This window comes from Paroedura picta, chromosome 6, assembly GCF_049243985.1.
Source record: "Paroedura picta isolate Pp20150507F chromosome 6, Ppicta_v3.0, whole genome shotgun sequence".
NCBI classification, from domain to species: domain Eukaryota; kingdom Metazoa; phylum Chordata; class Lepidosauria; order Squamata; family Gekkonidae; genus Paroedura; species Paroedura picta.
Window position 1 is genome coordinate 56972317 of NC_135374.1, and position 16817 is coordinate 56989133.

Here is a 16817-nt window from a genome sequence, read left to right on the forward strand (position 1 = left end):
CACAGTCCTGTTTCTGTTCCATTCATGTTCGTCATATCCCCAGTAAAACTGGGGTTTAGTGCTAATCTAGGCTGTAATCCCATGAACACTTACTGGGAGAAGGTCTCATTGATCCTGGAGGAACTGACTTCTAAAGAAGGATTAGGCAGTAAATCAAAGCTTTATTTTTAAAGAACAGAAGGAGTTCCTTTGAAGTTATCCACAGCCTCATCAGCTACAGCTATTGGTCTGTTATTATCTGTCATACCCTATTATAAGTTTTGAAATGCAAATACATTCCCATCATTTGGATTCCACTGTCTTTATGGCAGCTGTATGTTTGTATAAATTTCCCCTATATATTGTGAGAATCAAGCAACCACTTCTTGAAACCAAATAAAGAATTCTTGATCAAGATGGTACATCTCTTTAAAATGTATTTTAATTAGCAGGGCTTGTTCAGAAAATAAGGTTCATTATCTGAATCCATAATGGGATCAGGAAGATAAACATGAATAAAACGTCATTTCCCCATTAGTTCATAATCCAGGAATAGAATTCTAAATAATTTAAATAAAAAGAAACATAATTTTAGTGATTAACAGCTCCCCCTAATTTAGAAAATTCTCTGCTCCCTTTTAAGCCCAAAATAGCACTAAACTATTAAGGCAGGACAGAAAGAAGAACAGTTCACTTTTCACAGTGAAATTGAACAATTGTTTACTACCAAGCCAATGTTTGACAAGTACAGAGAAGGGATTTGCATATGGAAAAAGGGAGGGAGCCTTGTTCTCTCCTGCACTGGGACCGTTTCTGCATGAGAATTATTCCCCTGGATAGTGTCTGGTTGCTGGAAGGTTTTAGAGATCCCTTCACATGACGTTGCCTGCATCCTGAGGCTGTCCAGGGGCTGACGAGTTTTGCCCAGGCAAATCATCCCAAGGCAAATCACAAAAAGTGGATTTGTCACTTTTTATCTTCCATCCCATCGGTGAGCAACCAGAGGCAAGCCCATATGGAGGGTGAAACGCCTCCATATAGCAGTGTCCTGCCCTCATACCCACTCTTCCCTCCCCATTTCCTGCTCCAAGTAATTTTTTTTAAATATTGCATTCCGCATTATAACACCACCTCAAAGCTACATTGTCAAAGGTAAAATAAAATCTTATTCAAAGTGTCCTCGGTCTTTTGGGGATCAGGCAGGCAAACACAGTCCCATTTGTGTTTTATGGAGATGGGGAATGAACAGTGAAAGGGGGGGGGCGTGTGATCAAGCAGCCTTCTCCCAATCATCCAGGCATCTGTGTGCTTTATTTTAAAGCCCATCAATTACACACAAGCAATCTCTGAGCTTCAGTTACCATGTCAAGTCTCTCACAAATCAGGCAGTCAAATCACAGTCCTGTTTGTATTTTATGGAGGTAGGTATTGAATAGGCTTATGAATGAATGGCTTCCTCATGTGTCCATTTTCATCTATATAGCTGAAGAACAAGCAGGAAGTAATCCATGCCTGTCTAGCCTGAAGTAGCTTGTATTCATTTGTCATATAATGAGTCAAGGCCTAACTGTGTAACCCATTAGAGGCTAAGTAGGGGTGTCATATGCTACCTGATACCATTGCTTTCCAGCATAATAAGTGGTGCACATACGCTGTAATTATATTATTATTATTATTATTACTATTATTATTATTAGATTTATTTCCCGCCTCTCCCAACAGGCTCGAGGTGGGTCACAACAACTAACTAACTAATTAGGCTATAATTCTCAATAACTGTGTATCAATCATGCTTGAGTCTCTTTCCTATAAAACAAAGGTCACATGAATATGCTTAGTTGCAATAATTTGTCAATGACAAATTCAAATATTTGTTACTATTGCAAAGAACCAAAGAATATGAACTTTTAAAATGACACATCCTATATCACATGAAATCAACAATAGAAGTTATAAAATAGCTTGAATTAAGGCCAAGCAAAATGACACAAAACAACATGCAGGCTTTTAAGTTCTACAGCGGTGGTCCCCAACCACCGGGCCACAGCCCGGAAGGCCCTGGCACCGGGCCACGGATCCCTCTCGGGATTGAAGCGGCTGATTTGCTTGTGGCCTGGCAAGCTTCTTTTTGTGGGAGGGGGGGAGAGGGAAGCAGGGCTGTGCATGCGCGTTTGCGCCATGTGTGCTACAAACGCGCATGCACAGCAGTTTCACTCATACATGCATGCACAGGAATGCCGCGCATGGCGCAAATGCACATTTGCAGCCACGCATGTGCAGCATGCGTGCCCGGGCAATCGCCATCCCCACCACATCCAGTCCGCAGCCTTAAAAAGGTTGCGGAGCACTGTTCTATAGAACCTGAGCAGATTTCTTCCATATTTCCAATTGAGAAATGCCTTAGGACAGTGCTCCCCAACCTTTCTGAGGCTGGGGACCGGCAGGGCATCGGTCCGCGCCCACGCGGACCGCGCCCGCGGATTGGGCCACACCCGCGGGCCATGCCCGTACCCCGGGCCGCACCCGTGGGCCGCGCATTGGGCCGCGCCCGCACGGCCGCGCGCCCCGGCCCTGATTCCCTATCCCCGCCCTCCCGCAGTAAGAAGCTTCCCGGGCTGCAAGCTTGCGGCCTGGGAAGTTTTTTACTGCGGGAGGGCGGGGAGAGGGAGCCGCAGCCCGGCACCATGGCCCGCAGGTTGGGGACCACTGCCTTAGGACACGAACATAAGAATCATAAGATTGGAGATCACAAAGAAATACTAGGGGTGCAATGCAGAAGTAGTCAATGACAAAACATCTCTGCTAATATTTTGCCTTGGAAACCCTATAAATCAACTGCAATTTGAAAGCAAAAAAGAAGGGGAAACATTTATGTGGATACAGTACAAAACTTCCACTGGAACTAGAGCTCTTTCACAGGTGGAAAAGCAAGAAAAAGATCTCAACAGACACTTACACCGAGTGACATACTCTCATATTGTATCCTCACTTGCATTTCCATTATCTCTAGCAGTTTCTTGATTTTCAGAATGGCTCCTCTTGTTTCGGTATAGGACAGGGAGGAGATTTTCTTCTACAAGATCTTTCAGTTTTATCCAACTAGAATGGGAATGGGATACGTTGCATAAAAATTTATACAATTCTTTCCATTAGTACATTTCTTTTTCTGCTTGTACATTCCTGGATCCAGCCCATTAAGACAAGGTAGCAGAGATGAAACAGGGAAACGAGGGTTGCCAAATGAGGGTTGCCAGAAATTCCTGGAGTTTGAGGGTGGAGCTTCATAAGGGCAAAGTTTGCAGCAGGGGGGAAGTTCAGCAGGGATGTAATGTCATGAAGTCCCTAAGTCGGGTCAGCCTGGGATGGTCCCAGACCAGCATCAATGTAATGTGGAAGCAGAAATTAGCCCCACCACCAGAAAAATGGTGAGTTGGGGCAAATTCCTGGTATGGAAAAGGTTCCAGTGTAGTACTGTCTAAATCAGAGACTGGTACCCATCCATGGATCAGTTGGTACTGGGCCGCAGCTCCTCCTCGTCCTCCTCCCCAGCTGCTGCCTCAGGGGCTGCCCTGCCACTCTGCTGCTGGCTCACCTTTGGTGTTCTCCAGCAGCCGCCATGGCTGGGGCTCCCCCTCGGCATGGCACTGCGCAGCTGCTGCTGGCAGCGCCCCCCAATGGGTGGCAGGAAGTCAGGGGCACCGGCAGGAAAGCAAGTGGAGCAGGGGTTAAGGTGGCGGCAGCGACGACATCCCTCGGCAAAAGAGACTACCCCCCCCCCAGGCCTCAGTAAAACTGTCAAGCGTTGACCAGTCCCCAGTGATAAAAAGGTTGGGGACCACAGGTCTAAATGATTAAATCACTACAGAATACATACAATAATTAACCCCTCCTCCCTTTTTGGTAGCTCAAAAGAGTGCACCAGAACAACTGAAGTTGCTGACATATCACTGGCAGTTGTGTCTCAAAATATGTACCTAGATTTTTGAGGAACAGCATTAAGCCATACAGACTACAAAATAGATTACATTTATTTGTTCTGTATAAGGTATAACTAGGCTGATTCATTCACATTGTCTCAAGTGATAAGATAATTATTAGTACTGAATCCTGAGGGAAGGGACGCAACACATGACAAACATCAAAACGAGGAATGAAACTCCAGGTATCATGCACACTCTACAAACACAGAGTTGGCTGGGTTTCCACTTCCTTTCTTGTCAGCAAAGCTGTTAAAAAATAAAAGGGATAACTCTGATTGAGAACATCATGAGGCAGGAGAGCCCGGTCTCATAATTAAGCAGCTGACCAATACATTTGGGTTAGAAACCTGCAGGGATACTATATATGGGCCATCATTTACTTTCTGTTTGGTACTGGGTCTCCATCAGACTATTCAATGAGATGGGTATTTGGACAGGTATTCTCCCTGTGAATTTGAAGATCAGATCTTCCCCACATAGGGCATCTTCCTATTTGAGTTGACATACCTGGAACATATTCTTAGGTTCAATTAATAGATGCAATGAATTAAGTACAAATTAAGTACAAATGCAATGAATGAAAATACAAACAAGTGGACACTCCTTTGCATAGGAAGCAACGTTTTCTTGGGTCAGTCAGTTCCTGTGGCATTCTCAAGTGGATTCCAGGCTTCATGGACCTTGGTAATAAAATACTGATGTTAATACCACTGACTGCACAATATACCACCTTCAATTTGATAATTAAAAGCAATATACTTAAATTAGGAAGAGAACTTAGGTAGCTGCTCATATTTTAAAAAATGATACCTTCTCTATAACATATTATATGCCATATTTTAAGGTGGACAGCATGCTGGATTACTTTTGATAAGATGATTTAGAAGTTATAAGAAAATACAGTTTCAACAGATTTCTAATGAGATATGTCTGGAATCTTAATTACATTTTGATTAAGAGAATAAACACTGTAATTTTATGAACATATTTCATGAACATATTTATATTTCATGTAAATTGGCAAAACGGAGCTCTTCCGCCAGGTCTATGGTTGAGGCTGGGCGACAAGGATGATCATGGCCCCCCTATAGGAGCGATGGCTTGCGAGTTCCATCTGTCCCCTCCTCACCCTTCTCCTCCCCCCCCCAGAGGTATTGCTGGAGATGTTAGGGATGGGACAATGTTTCCATCGTATCTTTATTTTATACTGTTGATATTGTTGTATTTTATAGTTTTTATGTCAGGGGTTTTAATTTTTTTTTTAGACTATATCTGACATTTGTAACCCGCCATGAGCCTTCAGGGAGTGGTGGAAAATAAACAAACAAACAAACAAATAAATAAATAATTGGAACAAGATTCTTTTGAAGCATTGCAAAAGCTTTTAGAAAAATGAAGGATAAAAGCATACTTACATATGTTTATTGGTATATTCCAAGACTATTTTCTTGATTAAAAAAAAACTTAAAGTTGTATAATTAGGATACTATATGTATTACAGCTCATGTGTTTGAATGTCAACTGATAAGTAACATAAGCTCACTGCTTTTGGAAATAGTGAGTAAATTAAATTTTATGATTGCTAAATATATTCTGTACATTTTCTGGAAAAGACCATAAAACAAAACCTAAAAATAGTGTTGCCACTTTCACAACCCAAATATTTTATTTTTCCTAAAAGCCTTTCAAAGTAATACAACTCTAGAGTGTACACAAATATGCTCATACTGTGAGAAAAAAGCATAGGCACATAAAAGCAATCACTAACTTTCATATATTATCCTAGAAAGTTGCTAAAACTGCATAGAAATTAGTTTTCAATCCAGTCTGTCTTACCCTCGAAATCATTCCTAAATAGATTTGGGGTGCCTGCCTCAGACAAGCCCATCTTAAGACACTGATGCTGGGATGTCAGGTGCCAGCATATTTATGGATAGTATGGTATATCTCCAGGATTTACTGGTACATTGTCAGGATATTCCAGCATAGTGCTTAGGATAGGGACATTACTGTCTTAAGGCATGAGTTTTGCCTGGACAACTCTCCTAAGACACCAAAGAGGTCACATATATTTTGTTGCATGAGGCAATTTTAAATAGTTTTGTTTAAAAGGATTAGATATTAGAAGTATTTGATCACAATGTCTTATGAAAACAAAATGCACTAGGATGATAATGGCAGAAAACAGTATATGCAGGAGGAGGAGTTGGTTCTTATATGCCGCTTTTCCCTACCCGAAGGAGGCTCAAAGCGGCTTACAGTCGCCTTCCCATTCCTCTCCCCACAACAGACACCCTGTGGGGTGGGTGAGGCTGAGAGAGCCCTGATATCACTGGTTTGTCAGAACAGTTTTATCAGTGCCGTGGCGAGCCCAAGGTCACCCAGCTGGTTGCATGTGGGGGAGCGCAGAATCGAACCCAGCATGCCAGATTAGAAGTCCGCACTCCTAACCACTACAACAAACTGGAAAGATACAATAAAATAAAATAAAATAATTTCTCAAGCAATCCTCCTTCTGTTAAACAGTAAACAATACTTTAATGAAAATTATGGTACAGATAATATATTCAAGATTCAAGATTAGGGTATTTTATTCTTTTCCCGTTTTCCCCCTACTCTAAAAAAATTCAGTGCTGCATTAAGGCAGTACTTTTGAGGATAATGGATTTCAGAGATCTTTAGTTTTTGGCAAAAAACTTCTTCCTCCCATATAAAGCTTTTTTCAAATCATGAATGATTTGAATGAATCATGAAATTAATCATGAAAATGTGCATTTATCTTATTAGATATGATTCTTAGAACATTCAAAATACCAATCAAGAACCAGTGGCACTTTCTCATCTTGTGTGGAAACATGCAGATGTTTTTATCTTGTATTGTAAAGATTAAAATTCATAGAAAATTCCATGGACTTCATTGTAGCTGACATGATGTATCTTCTAACCTTGCTAGATTCCGAGTTTGAGATTCAAGCATCCTGTCTGTTAAAAGACCAGTAGATGAAGAGACAACTAAATTTACTGACTTTCAGAATATGCCCTGGTGGGTCTTCATTGCACTTGATGGCTGCGGCCAGCTGTCTGTTGTGAAGGCACTAAGTATGGGTAGGTTGCACTTTTTTCATTATAACGGCGGAAGCAACAGAGAACAGCTCGTCCAGCAATGAGGCAAGAGGCAGATGTCCAGCCAATATAAAGAGCCTCCCCAAGCTCTCGCTTCTGAGCCACAGTGACAACTGGATTGTAGAAGTCTTGGATGGTGTTATTTATTTATTTATTATATTTATAAACTGCCCTCCCCAGAGGCAACCCAACTCACTGGGATGAACACAATGATACCAGCAACAATAAAAGCAATGCCACCTGCTAGCAAAACATAGCTCTTTATTTGGCCATTGTTTCCTGTGCACTGTGTACACTTCATGCCAAGAACAGTTACTGCAAGTGCAATGAAGACCAGGGCTGAAGCTGTACACATCAGGCCTCTGGAAATCTGGAGGTCAGGGGACAGTGCCAAGACAGAGTCGTAGACTTTGTATTGCATGCTGATGTCTGCCTGCCTTATGCAGTCTATCCAAAGACCTCCCCAGAAGGTTTCAAAAATCACAATGTTGCTTTCAAATGAAAGCAGTCACTCGCCACTGAGGCATGCCAGTAATGGCAAAAGTCCCAAACACGCCAATGCTTCCAAGGATCAGTCCTGCGACGGTTTCTTTCTTTCTTTCTTTCTTTCTTTCTTTCTTTCTTTCTTTCTTTCTTTCTTTCTTTCTTTCTTTCTTTCTTTCTTTCTTTCTCTTTCTCTCTCTCTCTCTCTCTCTCTAACTTTCTTTCACAGATAGAACTTAGCTGCTAAAGGCAACCTTTCTTTAAAAGCTCATGTTGATTTGGTGGCACTTCAGGTTTAAACTACAAGTACAACGATATAGGCTAGATATCAGGAAAAGTTTTTCACAGTCCGAGTACTTCAGTAGTGGAATAGGCTGCCTAAGGAGGTGGTGAGCTCCCCCTCACTGGCAGTCTTCAAGCAAAGGTTGGATACACACTTTTCTTGGATGCTTCGGGCTGATCCTGCGTTGAGCAGGGGGTTAGACTAGATGGCCTATGGCCCCTTCCAACTCTATGATTCTATGATTCTAATTCTCAAAGCCACTAAAATGTTATGTAGAACTTGGAGTACAATAACAATATCAAAAAGGAAAGAAAAATAGCTGCTTGAACTTAGTGTACCCTCTGAGGGGAATTACACATGCTTAAATTTTATTCCCTTTGCTGTTTACAGTGAAACAGATACTATATAGACATTCTGTAACAGAAATAGGGTGGCTTTAGCAGCACATAATCCCAGCATAAACATTGTTTCCCCCCAAATAATTCTCACAAGAGCCAAAAATAAAGTTAACAAAAGCCAGTAAGGAAGTATAGCTATGCTGTCTGCCCAAGGCTTATATGTTGTTACTCTGATTAAAAACTAGGTTTTCAAAAATTGTGTTGGATATTAGGGTACAGATAATCTGAACAAATAAATAAAATGGTAAGAGGGTGCTGGGAGGAGCTGGGACTCATTGCCTAACGACCAATCAGGTAAGCAGTCCCATCCCTGATTGGCCATCTGTCCAACAAATGGCTAATCAAGAAGGATGTCCCACCCCTGTCTGCATCCCTCTCCAGCTTCTTCCATGTGAAAGAACTGCCAGCCTCGTAAGCGGGAGGTGGGAGGAAGGGCGGAGGGCCTGTGACTGTGGGCCGGCGGGAGTAGGGGTGCCCCTGCCAGCACTCCCCCCACTGGCCCATTATGCACGGCCGCCGAAACGGCGATTTCGGGTCACATGGAAAACGCGGAGGGGGAAGACGCGACGCATACCGGTTATACACGGGGCGGGGCGCGACGGCGGCAAAACCCAGAGTAACCGATTATGCACGTGCCGATCCGGGCGCCGCTTCTGGTTGCGCCCCGCTCACCCAGAAGCTGCGCTTTCTTCCGCGTTTCACTGACGCGGCTTTTTCGGCGGCATGCACCGAAGCTGCAGCCGGTTGCAGCCGGCTCCGTGCGTTATCCGTGATTTTAGTCGCCGCCATTCCACCCCGAATGTGCACTAAAACCCCCGTGCATAATGGGTCACTCCGAGCAACTCTGGCCTTGCCAGGTCTCAGCAGCACTGCTGGGGGGGGGGGGATGCAAGCCAGTTCCCACAAGCACTTCAGCTGCTCCAAGCAGCTCCTTCCTCCTGTATTTGTGAAATGTGCTTCACTTGCTATCTGAGATTTGGTTAGGGTAAAAGTTGGCCTCTGATCCCTGGAACAACCAGGCGTAGATTTGTACATTAAAGCAGTGATGGAGCGAGATTAGCTAAATAGATTCAGCAGTATTTAGCATGGCCCTGGGCCATAATGATGTTGACAACTGGTGTAAGTTTACCTACATTGTCATAATTCACATCCAAGCCTAGCAGCCCCTAAAATACACCATAAAGGCTACAAGGCTTAGTTCTCAGACACCAGTAGCTCTCCAGAACAGCAGCCCACCAGGAACTTTCCTAGTAAATTAAAGGGCCAGTCCACCCTGGGAATAACCAAAGGGTGTATGTTCCTGTGAGACATTCACAGTTCCTACTACTCACATGTCAAGTTCAGGAAGTTCAAACTGTAAGTCAGTGGTTGGTGTGGGGAACATCAAGCTGCTCAATATGTGATGGTAATGACCTTCTTGTCCTGGATACCTGGCGATCCCACAGAAGTAATCCTATGCCATTGCCAGCTGTATAACTCCCAGGGTTTCTTTTGTTTGTTTGTTTTTAATTATATTTATTAACAATCTTATCTTGTGAAACTCAGAGTGATTTACAAGAGAGGTAAAACATATAAAATTAGTATAGAATACAAATAACTACATTATAATATTAATACAGATTAAATAATTGCCCTCTCTCCTATCATGGGAGAGAAAGAAGGGGTTCATGAAGATGGTCCATTAAGGTTGGTCAGTGGGTTCTTACAGGGAGGCCAGTAGATCAGATGGTTTTAGGCCTCAACCATAGGCCTGGGGGAACAGTCTTATAAACCCTGTGGAATTGGCTGAGATCCCACAGGACTGTGATCTCAGCTGGCAGAGCATTCCATCAGGTAAAACCAAAAAGGTCCTAGCACTCTTTGGAGCCAGGAATCCTAAGCAGACTCTGAAGACTAGATCTTAATGCACTCTGAGGGGAATAGTGGGAAAGGTGGTCCAGTAGATATGAAGGTCCCTGACAGCCTAGGGCTTTAAGAAATGAGAACTAAAGCTTTCAACCTGATCTGGTCTTCAATCTGAAGCCAATGCAGCAGGGCAAGAAGAGGTTGTATATGAGCCATCCAGTGGATCTTGATGAGAACTCATGCAGCCACATTCTGGACCAGTTAAAGTTGCCAGATCAATCTCAAGGGCAGCCCTATGTAGAACAAGTTAGAGTAATCCAGCCTGGAGGTGACTATTGTATTGATCACAGTGGCTAGGTCAGATGTTGATCGGTGTTGATAAGTTGATAGGCTAGGTCAGATGTTGATAGCTGTCAACCAGCCTTGAAGCTGACAACTCTCAACGCTGGTTCTTAATTGGATTCCATCCAAAGTTGTTAATTGGATTCCATCAAGATCTGGGAGCTGTAGTGATCCAGTTAGTGTGTGCTGGGCCCAGCTTCTAGTTTATCTGGATTTAACTTCAGCCAATTCCACTTGAGCCAATCTGACATGGCCTCTAGATATCTGGCCAGAGAGACCAGGAGAGTGATTCTGCTGTATTCCATCAGAATGTGCAAGTCATCACTGAGGGAAGCCACAAGATTCCTTCTAATAGCTTATTAATTTAAGATTCAGTTAATATAGTGATGATATTAGACCTTACCAGTATTTGCATGTCATCACTTGACTATCAGTTCTTCAGAGTAAAAGAGGGATGACACATTGGAGTGGGGAGAATCTTTTGTATTGAATAGTAGGTTGAATAGTAGGTTCAATAAGACATAGAGTTGCTCGTGGTCTGAAACATCAGCTCTTTATTAAATCACGCCATCTGAACTGAGAAACACAGCCCAACACACAAACTTATGTAGATTCCGAGGTTCCCACCAGAGCCTGTAACTGACTCCTTGCAAGATCCTTAGTTTGAACTCATTGGACTGTTCAAACATTCCAGAGGCAGGTTGGATCCTGTGTGCTTAACCAATAGCATTAAAATCCCCACTATCTGAATCATGAATCCCACTCCGCAAATCTGCTTTGCTGCATACACAACACTTTGAAAACTAGGTAATCCCTATCTTACTTTTTCTGGATGATCCGCAGCATAATCGGTATTCTTGAGGTAAGCTGCCTTCTTCCATTTTCACCTCTTCTTTGTGTTTCTGAATTGCTGTAGTGTGCTGTTAAAAATGTCTGCAGCACTTCTAATAATGCCATGATCCCCACCACACCTCTTTTGCCATGCATTCTTCTATTAACAGGATGCCTTGACATGACCCTATTGGCCTAGTTAGTACTATAGTGCTGAACTTAGAACATTAAAAAAATGTCTGTGGAAGATAACAGGGCAAAAAAGAGTGGGGGGAAGCATAGCACCCTTTCAAATGGCCAGCTTGCTTTAGAGATGGCTCATTACCATAATAAAGTTTGCTGTCCTTGCATTGCTTTACTTAGAAATGGGCTAACAACAGATAACATCCAATTCAGAAAAATAATGTGAAAGGGGTCTCTGTTTTGACCTCATAACTGAAAACAATAATCGGTACCCCAAAACTCCCCTTCTAGTAACATTTCCCCTATTTAGCCTACTCTAAATATCTCATGTAAGATGAAAATGTGTAAGAAAGGAATGCCTCCTGCAGACACATTCTTAAAGATTTATAAAGAGCATTTAACAGCTTTCTAAAATCAATAATGCAGAAAAACTATTTCTGTTCAGTTAATTACCTCTTTGTGGTGTATAAAATTAAATCCTCTGTAAAAACCCATACTTTTTTCATTTTGTTTACTTATTTTAATTAAAGAGTATATTTCTTCTTTTAAAGACTTAAAAGCTTCAGTTTCCAGGCCTCCAAAAAACCATTGCTCACTCCAACTCATTATATATTGCATATGGAAGAACTGTAGAAGAAATAATAAAACTAGTTGCCTAACAAGAGGGCATTTAGGCCTAGAAAGAGGATGCAACACTGGATTTTGGGTTAAACTAGGCCACAGTTTTATTGTGGTGTAGCATGGGAAAGAACTGCAAGGAACCGTGATCCCAATGGCATCCTGGAGAGACCATGTCCAGGACTTAACCTGAAGGTAGCCAGCATGTAGAACCCAATGGGAACAGGCTTCTGTTTGGTTCCCCCAACCACCGGGTAATGTGAGGCCATACGCCTCTCCAGCTGGGTTGGCAGTCAGCTCCTAAGAAAGTGAGTCTGATGCACAGATTGGACTCCCCCAATAGGCTCCATCCCATACCAAAAACCAGCACAGAATGTGAGCCTACAAAGCCCCAACCCTGCCAATACTCTTAACACCATAGCCCTTCTAAAAGGGCAGCATGTACCCCATGCAACAAGAGGTTGCAGCCCCATTCAGACAGGGATACCCCGTCATTGTGATAAAGTGCCCACAAATGGTGGGAAATGTCATGGATGGATGACCAGAGAACCCCATCCCATAACCATCTCAGCCTTATGGACTCTCCATCTAGCCAAGTCCAGCCTGCCAGGAGGCAATGCAACTCTCCATATGTAGCACTCAAGGAGATCAGACCATATGATTTTTGCCCTTGGAAGATGATGCCACAGTATGGCAGCGATGGATGGCTTGGGGTAGGTCTTCTTTCCTTTCTTTTCTTTTTTCCTTCCTATATAGCAGCATATTATGCTTCCTGGTGGATTATAGTTATACAACCACCTTTTCCCTAAAAAAGGGAATTTCATAACAAAAATAAAATAATTTAGACAGAGAAATACAATAAATCTGATTAACAATTAAACAACCATCTGCAAAATCTAATGAATACCATTAGTTACCAGACCCTTGACCCACAAATCCTAGTAAAGTGCAATGACTTTTTTCCTATTTGTGGCTTTTTATTATTACCAGTAGGTAGAATGTTTTCTCCCATCCTTTTAATATTGTCTCAAGACAAAGGAAGTTAATTGGCACTAGATTTTGGACAGAAAAGAAACTATTTTTTAAAAATGCATTATCACCCTTATTAGTTTGATTTAAAATAAAAGAGGGACAGCTGTATACATGAACCAATGGCTGCAATTTAGTATTTTGTTGCCTCCATACCCTGAAATGATACCATACAACAAGCATGAATTAAACTAGGTTTATTAATGACAAGTGGATTTAGTCCACTTATTAAACTCACCCCATCCCACTGTACAGATCCCCTAAAAGGCTGACCCATTGGGTTTGCCCGGATTTGGAACAGGCCACCCTGGCTCCAATCTCACAATGGCCTGTGTCATGGTGTGCTTTACCTGGCCTGCAACAGATGCTACTCACCCACCTGCCCACATTCCATAGCACAGCACACACACCAAAGTAAACATCCAAGTAATGATACCTGTGCCTAGTACTAAAGGATTAACCCCACTCCCCCCTCACCTTCCATTTTGTTTACTGTGATGGGGTGGACAAAAAACAAACAGCAAGCAGTTCATTGAACCAAGTTCTGTTAGCAAACATGCTAACTCTTGAAACAGAGTGCATAAATTGGTAGGTTTAAATTATCATTCAAAGTTATTGTTGCATATTAATTTTCCTCAATAAAATGCACACTGGGTCTCAAGATATCGGGCTGAGAAACCCTGTGACAGTTTACCTTTCTATCCATTGGCTGTTGCCCCCCACTGAGGCAGCTATCTTTTGTAGGGCCTTGCAGTTTCAAGGAGATGATGGGGGGGGGGGTTGTACCCCTCATTACTACCTCATGTGTGCTTTTGTAAGAATAGATAGTGTTGCTTACTCATGTGTGTGAGAAAATAAACAGGACTATAAATAGCTACAGTTGTTGTTTTAGGCTCAAATCAATGATTGGCTCAAACCCCAGGATCAGCAAATCCCTAGTAAAGGTACAGGATCCTAGTCTCAGCTACCCGGCTCAAGGTCTCTTTGTGTCCACAGACACAAGCATCTTCCTACTCTGGTCAAGTAAAGGGCTGCATTTTTTTAGACAGTCAATACTAACAAATTACACTCCTCTAGAATACATTATAACAATGTTAGTTGAGAGCTAAAAGCTGATCCCTAAAAGCTTTCCTGTTCACTAAATGGAGAAATATGATCAATGGGCACAAAAGAATAAATACATAGATAGATTAATCCCATTGATGTTAACAGGGAAGTCATTCTGAAAGGATGTGCTGTATTGTGTGAATCAGAGATCCTGTAATAGGGACAGAGTGTTGTAGGGGGCAGTTAATCACAAATCCACTGAACGTTGACTTTCAGGATCACTAATTACTGTCTTGAATTCTGAAAATAAAATCCTGTCTTTCATAGTATTAGGAACCCACCAACTTTATTAACATTTGATGTCCCAAATTACAAGGATGCATGAGACTTGTTCTGTACATGCGGCAGGTACAGACTACAAAGCAGAGCAGCTACAGACTGCAGAGCAGCTGTGAGCAAATTGTAAATGCATAAAGATGTCATACCAGCAGTTTAAGCTCTAGCAAGAATTCACAGAAGTAATCAGTAACCAGTAACCCCACTTTCCAATTAAAGACATTTTCCCACCTTAGTGAAGCACTTAATTTCATTCTGAATTCCCCAGCAGGCTTTGTGTATTATGCAGTAAGCTCCACCAGGGGTATCATGGTAACTGGATTCCTAAAAGCAAAGAACCAACGCTGGCTTTCCTGTGCTTCTTTGGGCAGGGGGCATTTCAGAATAGCACATAAATCATCACCTTTATGTCTGCAAGATTTACCCGTTCAGAAACAACACTCTAATCCCTACATCAAATAGGCAATCAATAAAGAATCCGATACAATCTATAGAATGGTTAAAATTACTTGACTTCTCCTGGGCCTATATATATTGCTCCCATTAGAGTATTAGAATATGGTTGTCGTGTGAAAACAGCCACTCCGTTCTCTTCCAGAGCTGCAATTGATGTTCCATATGAAACAGGGAGAAAGGAAGCAAACCTGAATATGGCTTCCTCCTCTCTCCATGTTTACAATGTGAAAGCAGGAAGTTGCACAGTTCTTCCTCAGCCTCTCTCACCCCGCCCCCACTCCCCAGATATTCGTTGATAAACTATTTATCCCCGAGAGTCAACAGAAATGAGTCATGACATTTGATTTTAACTTCATATCCCACACTTGATCATTGATTAAGATTTAATGAATTTGGGTAGTCCTAATAAAAACTATTACACAACTTTTGTTTTTGTAATGTAACAACCCTGTTCCTGTGGAGGGCCATTCTGCAGACATCAGAAGCCTTTCTCATCATATCAGTGTGCACAAGTATGCCTGGATGCTAGTAGCACTGGCAAAGAAGCAAAAGAGAGCTACTTGGGAATGGAATGTGCCTTTTAGCCCCTGTAGAATTTTTATCCACAATGCAGAAATGGCTAATGCCAAAGTGTTTCTAATGTTATGTGTAGAATTGCTGTCTAGTTCTTTTTGAAGTCCATAACATAATATGACATTCACTAGCTCCGAGATGATTAATGGCTCCCTTCAAACCCTGATGCCTATTTGCCTCTCAGAAACTGCTCACAATAAAAGATCTTTGGATAGCCCCAAAGCGCTTTCCAGAAAAATAATGTCTAAAACGGTTTTCAATCAGCTAACTTTCTAATGCAATGTAACACTTCAGATGATCCAATGACCCTTTTAAGATAAACTATCTTGGATCATGATATCTAAAGAAAGTGCCTCCACAGAGCAGACTGTGGCAATGATGGAAAGAGGCCCTTATACTTGTCATGCGGGAAAATGACAAAGCACTTAAGTAGTTCAAAGGAATTATTAGTTCAAAAATTTGAAAATTAATAAAGGCAGCAAAGAAGTCACTTCTTTAATCTTTTTCTATCTCAAGAGGGGGGGTTAGTACTTAACAGACCTGTGAGGAATATATTTGTTATCAGCCATATCTTAACACAGCCCACGGCGCCGCGGACTAAATAAAAGGATAAGGTCTTGGGAGGTGGGATGTGTCCGTGATGAGGAAGGGTGCTGATTGGCCCCTTCCTCTGGACAGACTACTGGAGGGAGCAATCGGCAGGCGCAAAGCGCCTGCCAATTGGTTCCTCCGAGTCCCCGCTGGAGCAACTGCGAGCCGTGTGCAGTGCGGCTCGCAGTTGCTCCTTTGCCCGCAGCCTGACATGGTGAGAGGCACGAAGCGCCTCTCGCCGCGTCAGGCCACTGCCCAAGGGATCTCCCGGCAGTCGCGTGGAGCGCGGCTGCCGGGGGCTCCCTGCCCACCTCTCGCCGCCTCAGGCTGCCGATCAAGGGAGCCTCCGGCAGTCACGCGGAGCGCGGCTGCCGGGGGCTCCCTGCCCTCTCGCCACGTCAGGCTCCCTGCCCTCTCGCCGCGTCAGGCTCCCTGCCCTCTCGCCGCGTCAGGCTCCCTGCCCTTTCGCCACGTCAGGCTCCCTGCCCTCTCTCCGCGTCAGGCCGCTGCCCAAGGGAACCCCCGGCAGCCGCGCTCCGCGCGACTCCCAGGGGCTCCCATTCCTAGCGCCCGCTGTATTTTACGTACAGTGGGCTTGATTACTAGTATAATTATAATGTCTCTTAAAATGTTTGAAAATGCAGTTTTAGTAATACCTCAGCAATATTCTTGGCTTCTTCCTTGTTATTTAAAAAAGCCATTTTTGAATGCTATGCACCA

General features: G+C 42.9%; 1 protein-coding gene across 1 annotated transcript; it reads right to left on the bottom strand.

The window, feature by feature from the left end:
* Positions 1-7010: 7010 nt before the first annotated feature.
* On the bottom strand, positions 7011-11390 carry CLDN8 (claudin 8). The gene is given in 4 exon segments (XM_077344295.1): positions 7011-7227; positions 7265-7578; positions 7580-7715; positions 11257-11390. Coding segments are annotated over 4 exon segments (801 nt in total).
* Positions 11391-16817: the final 5427 nt, after the last annotated feature.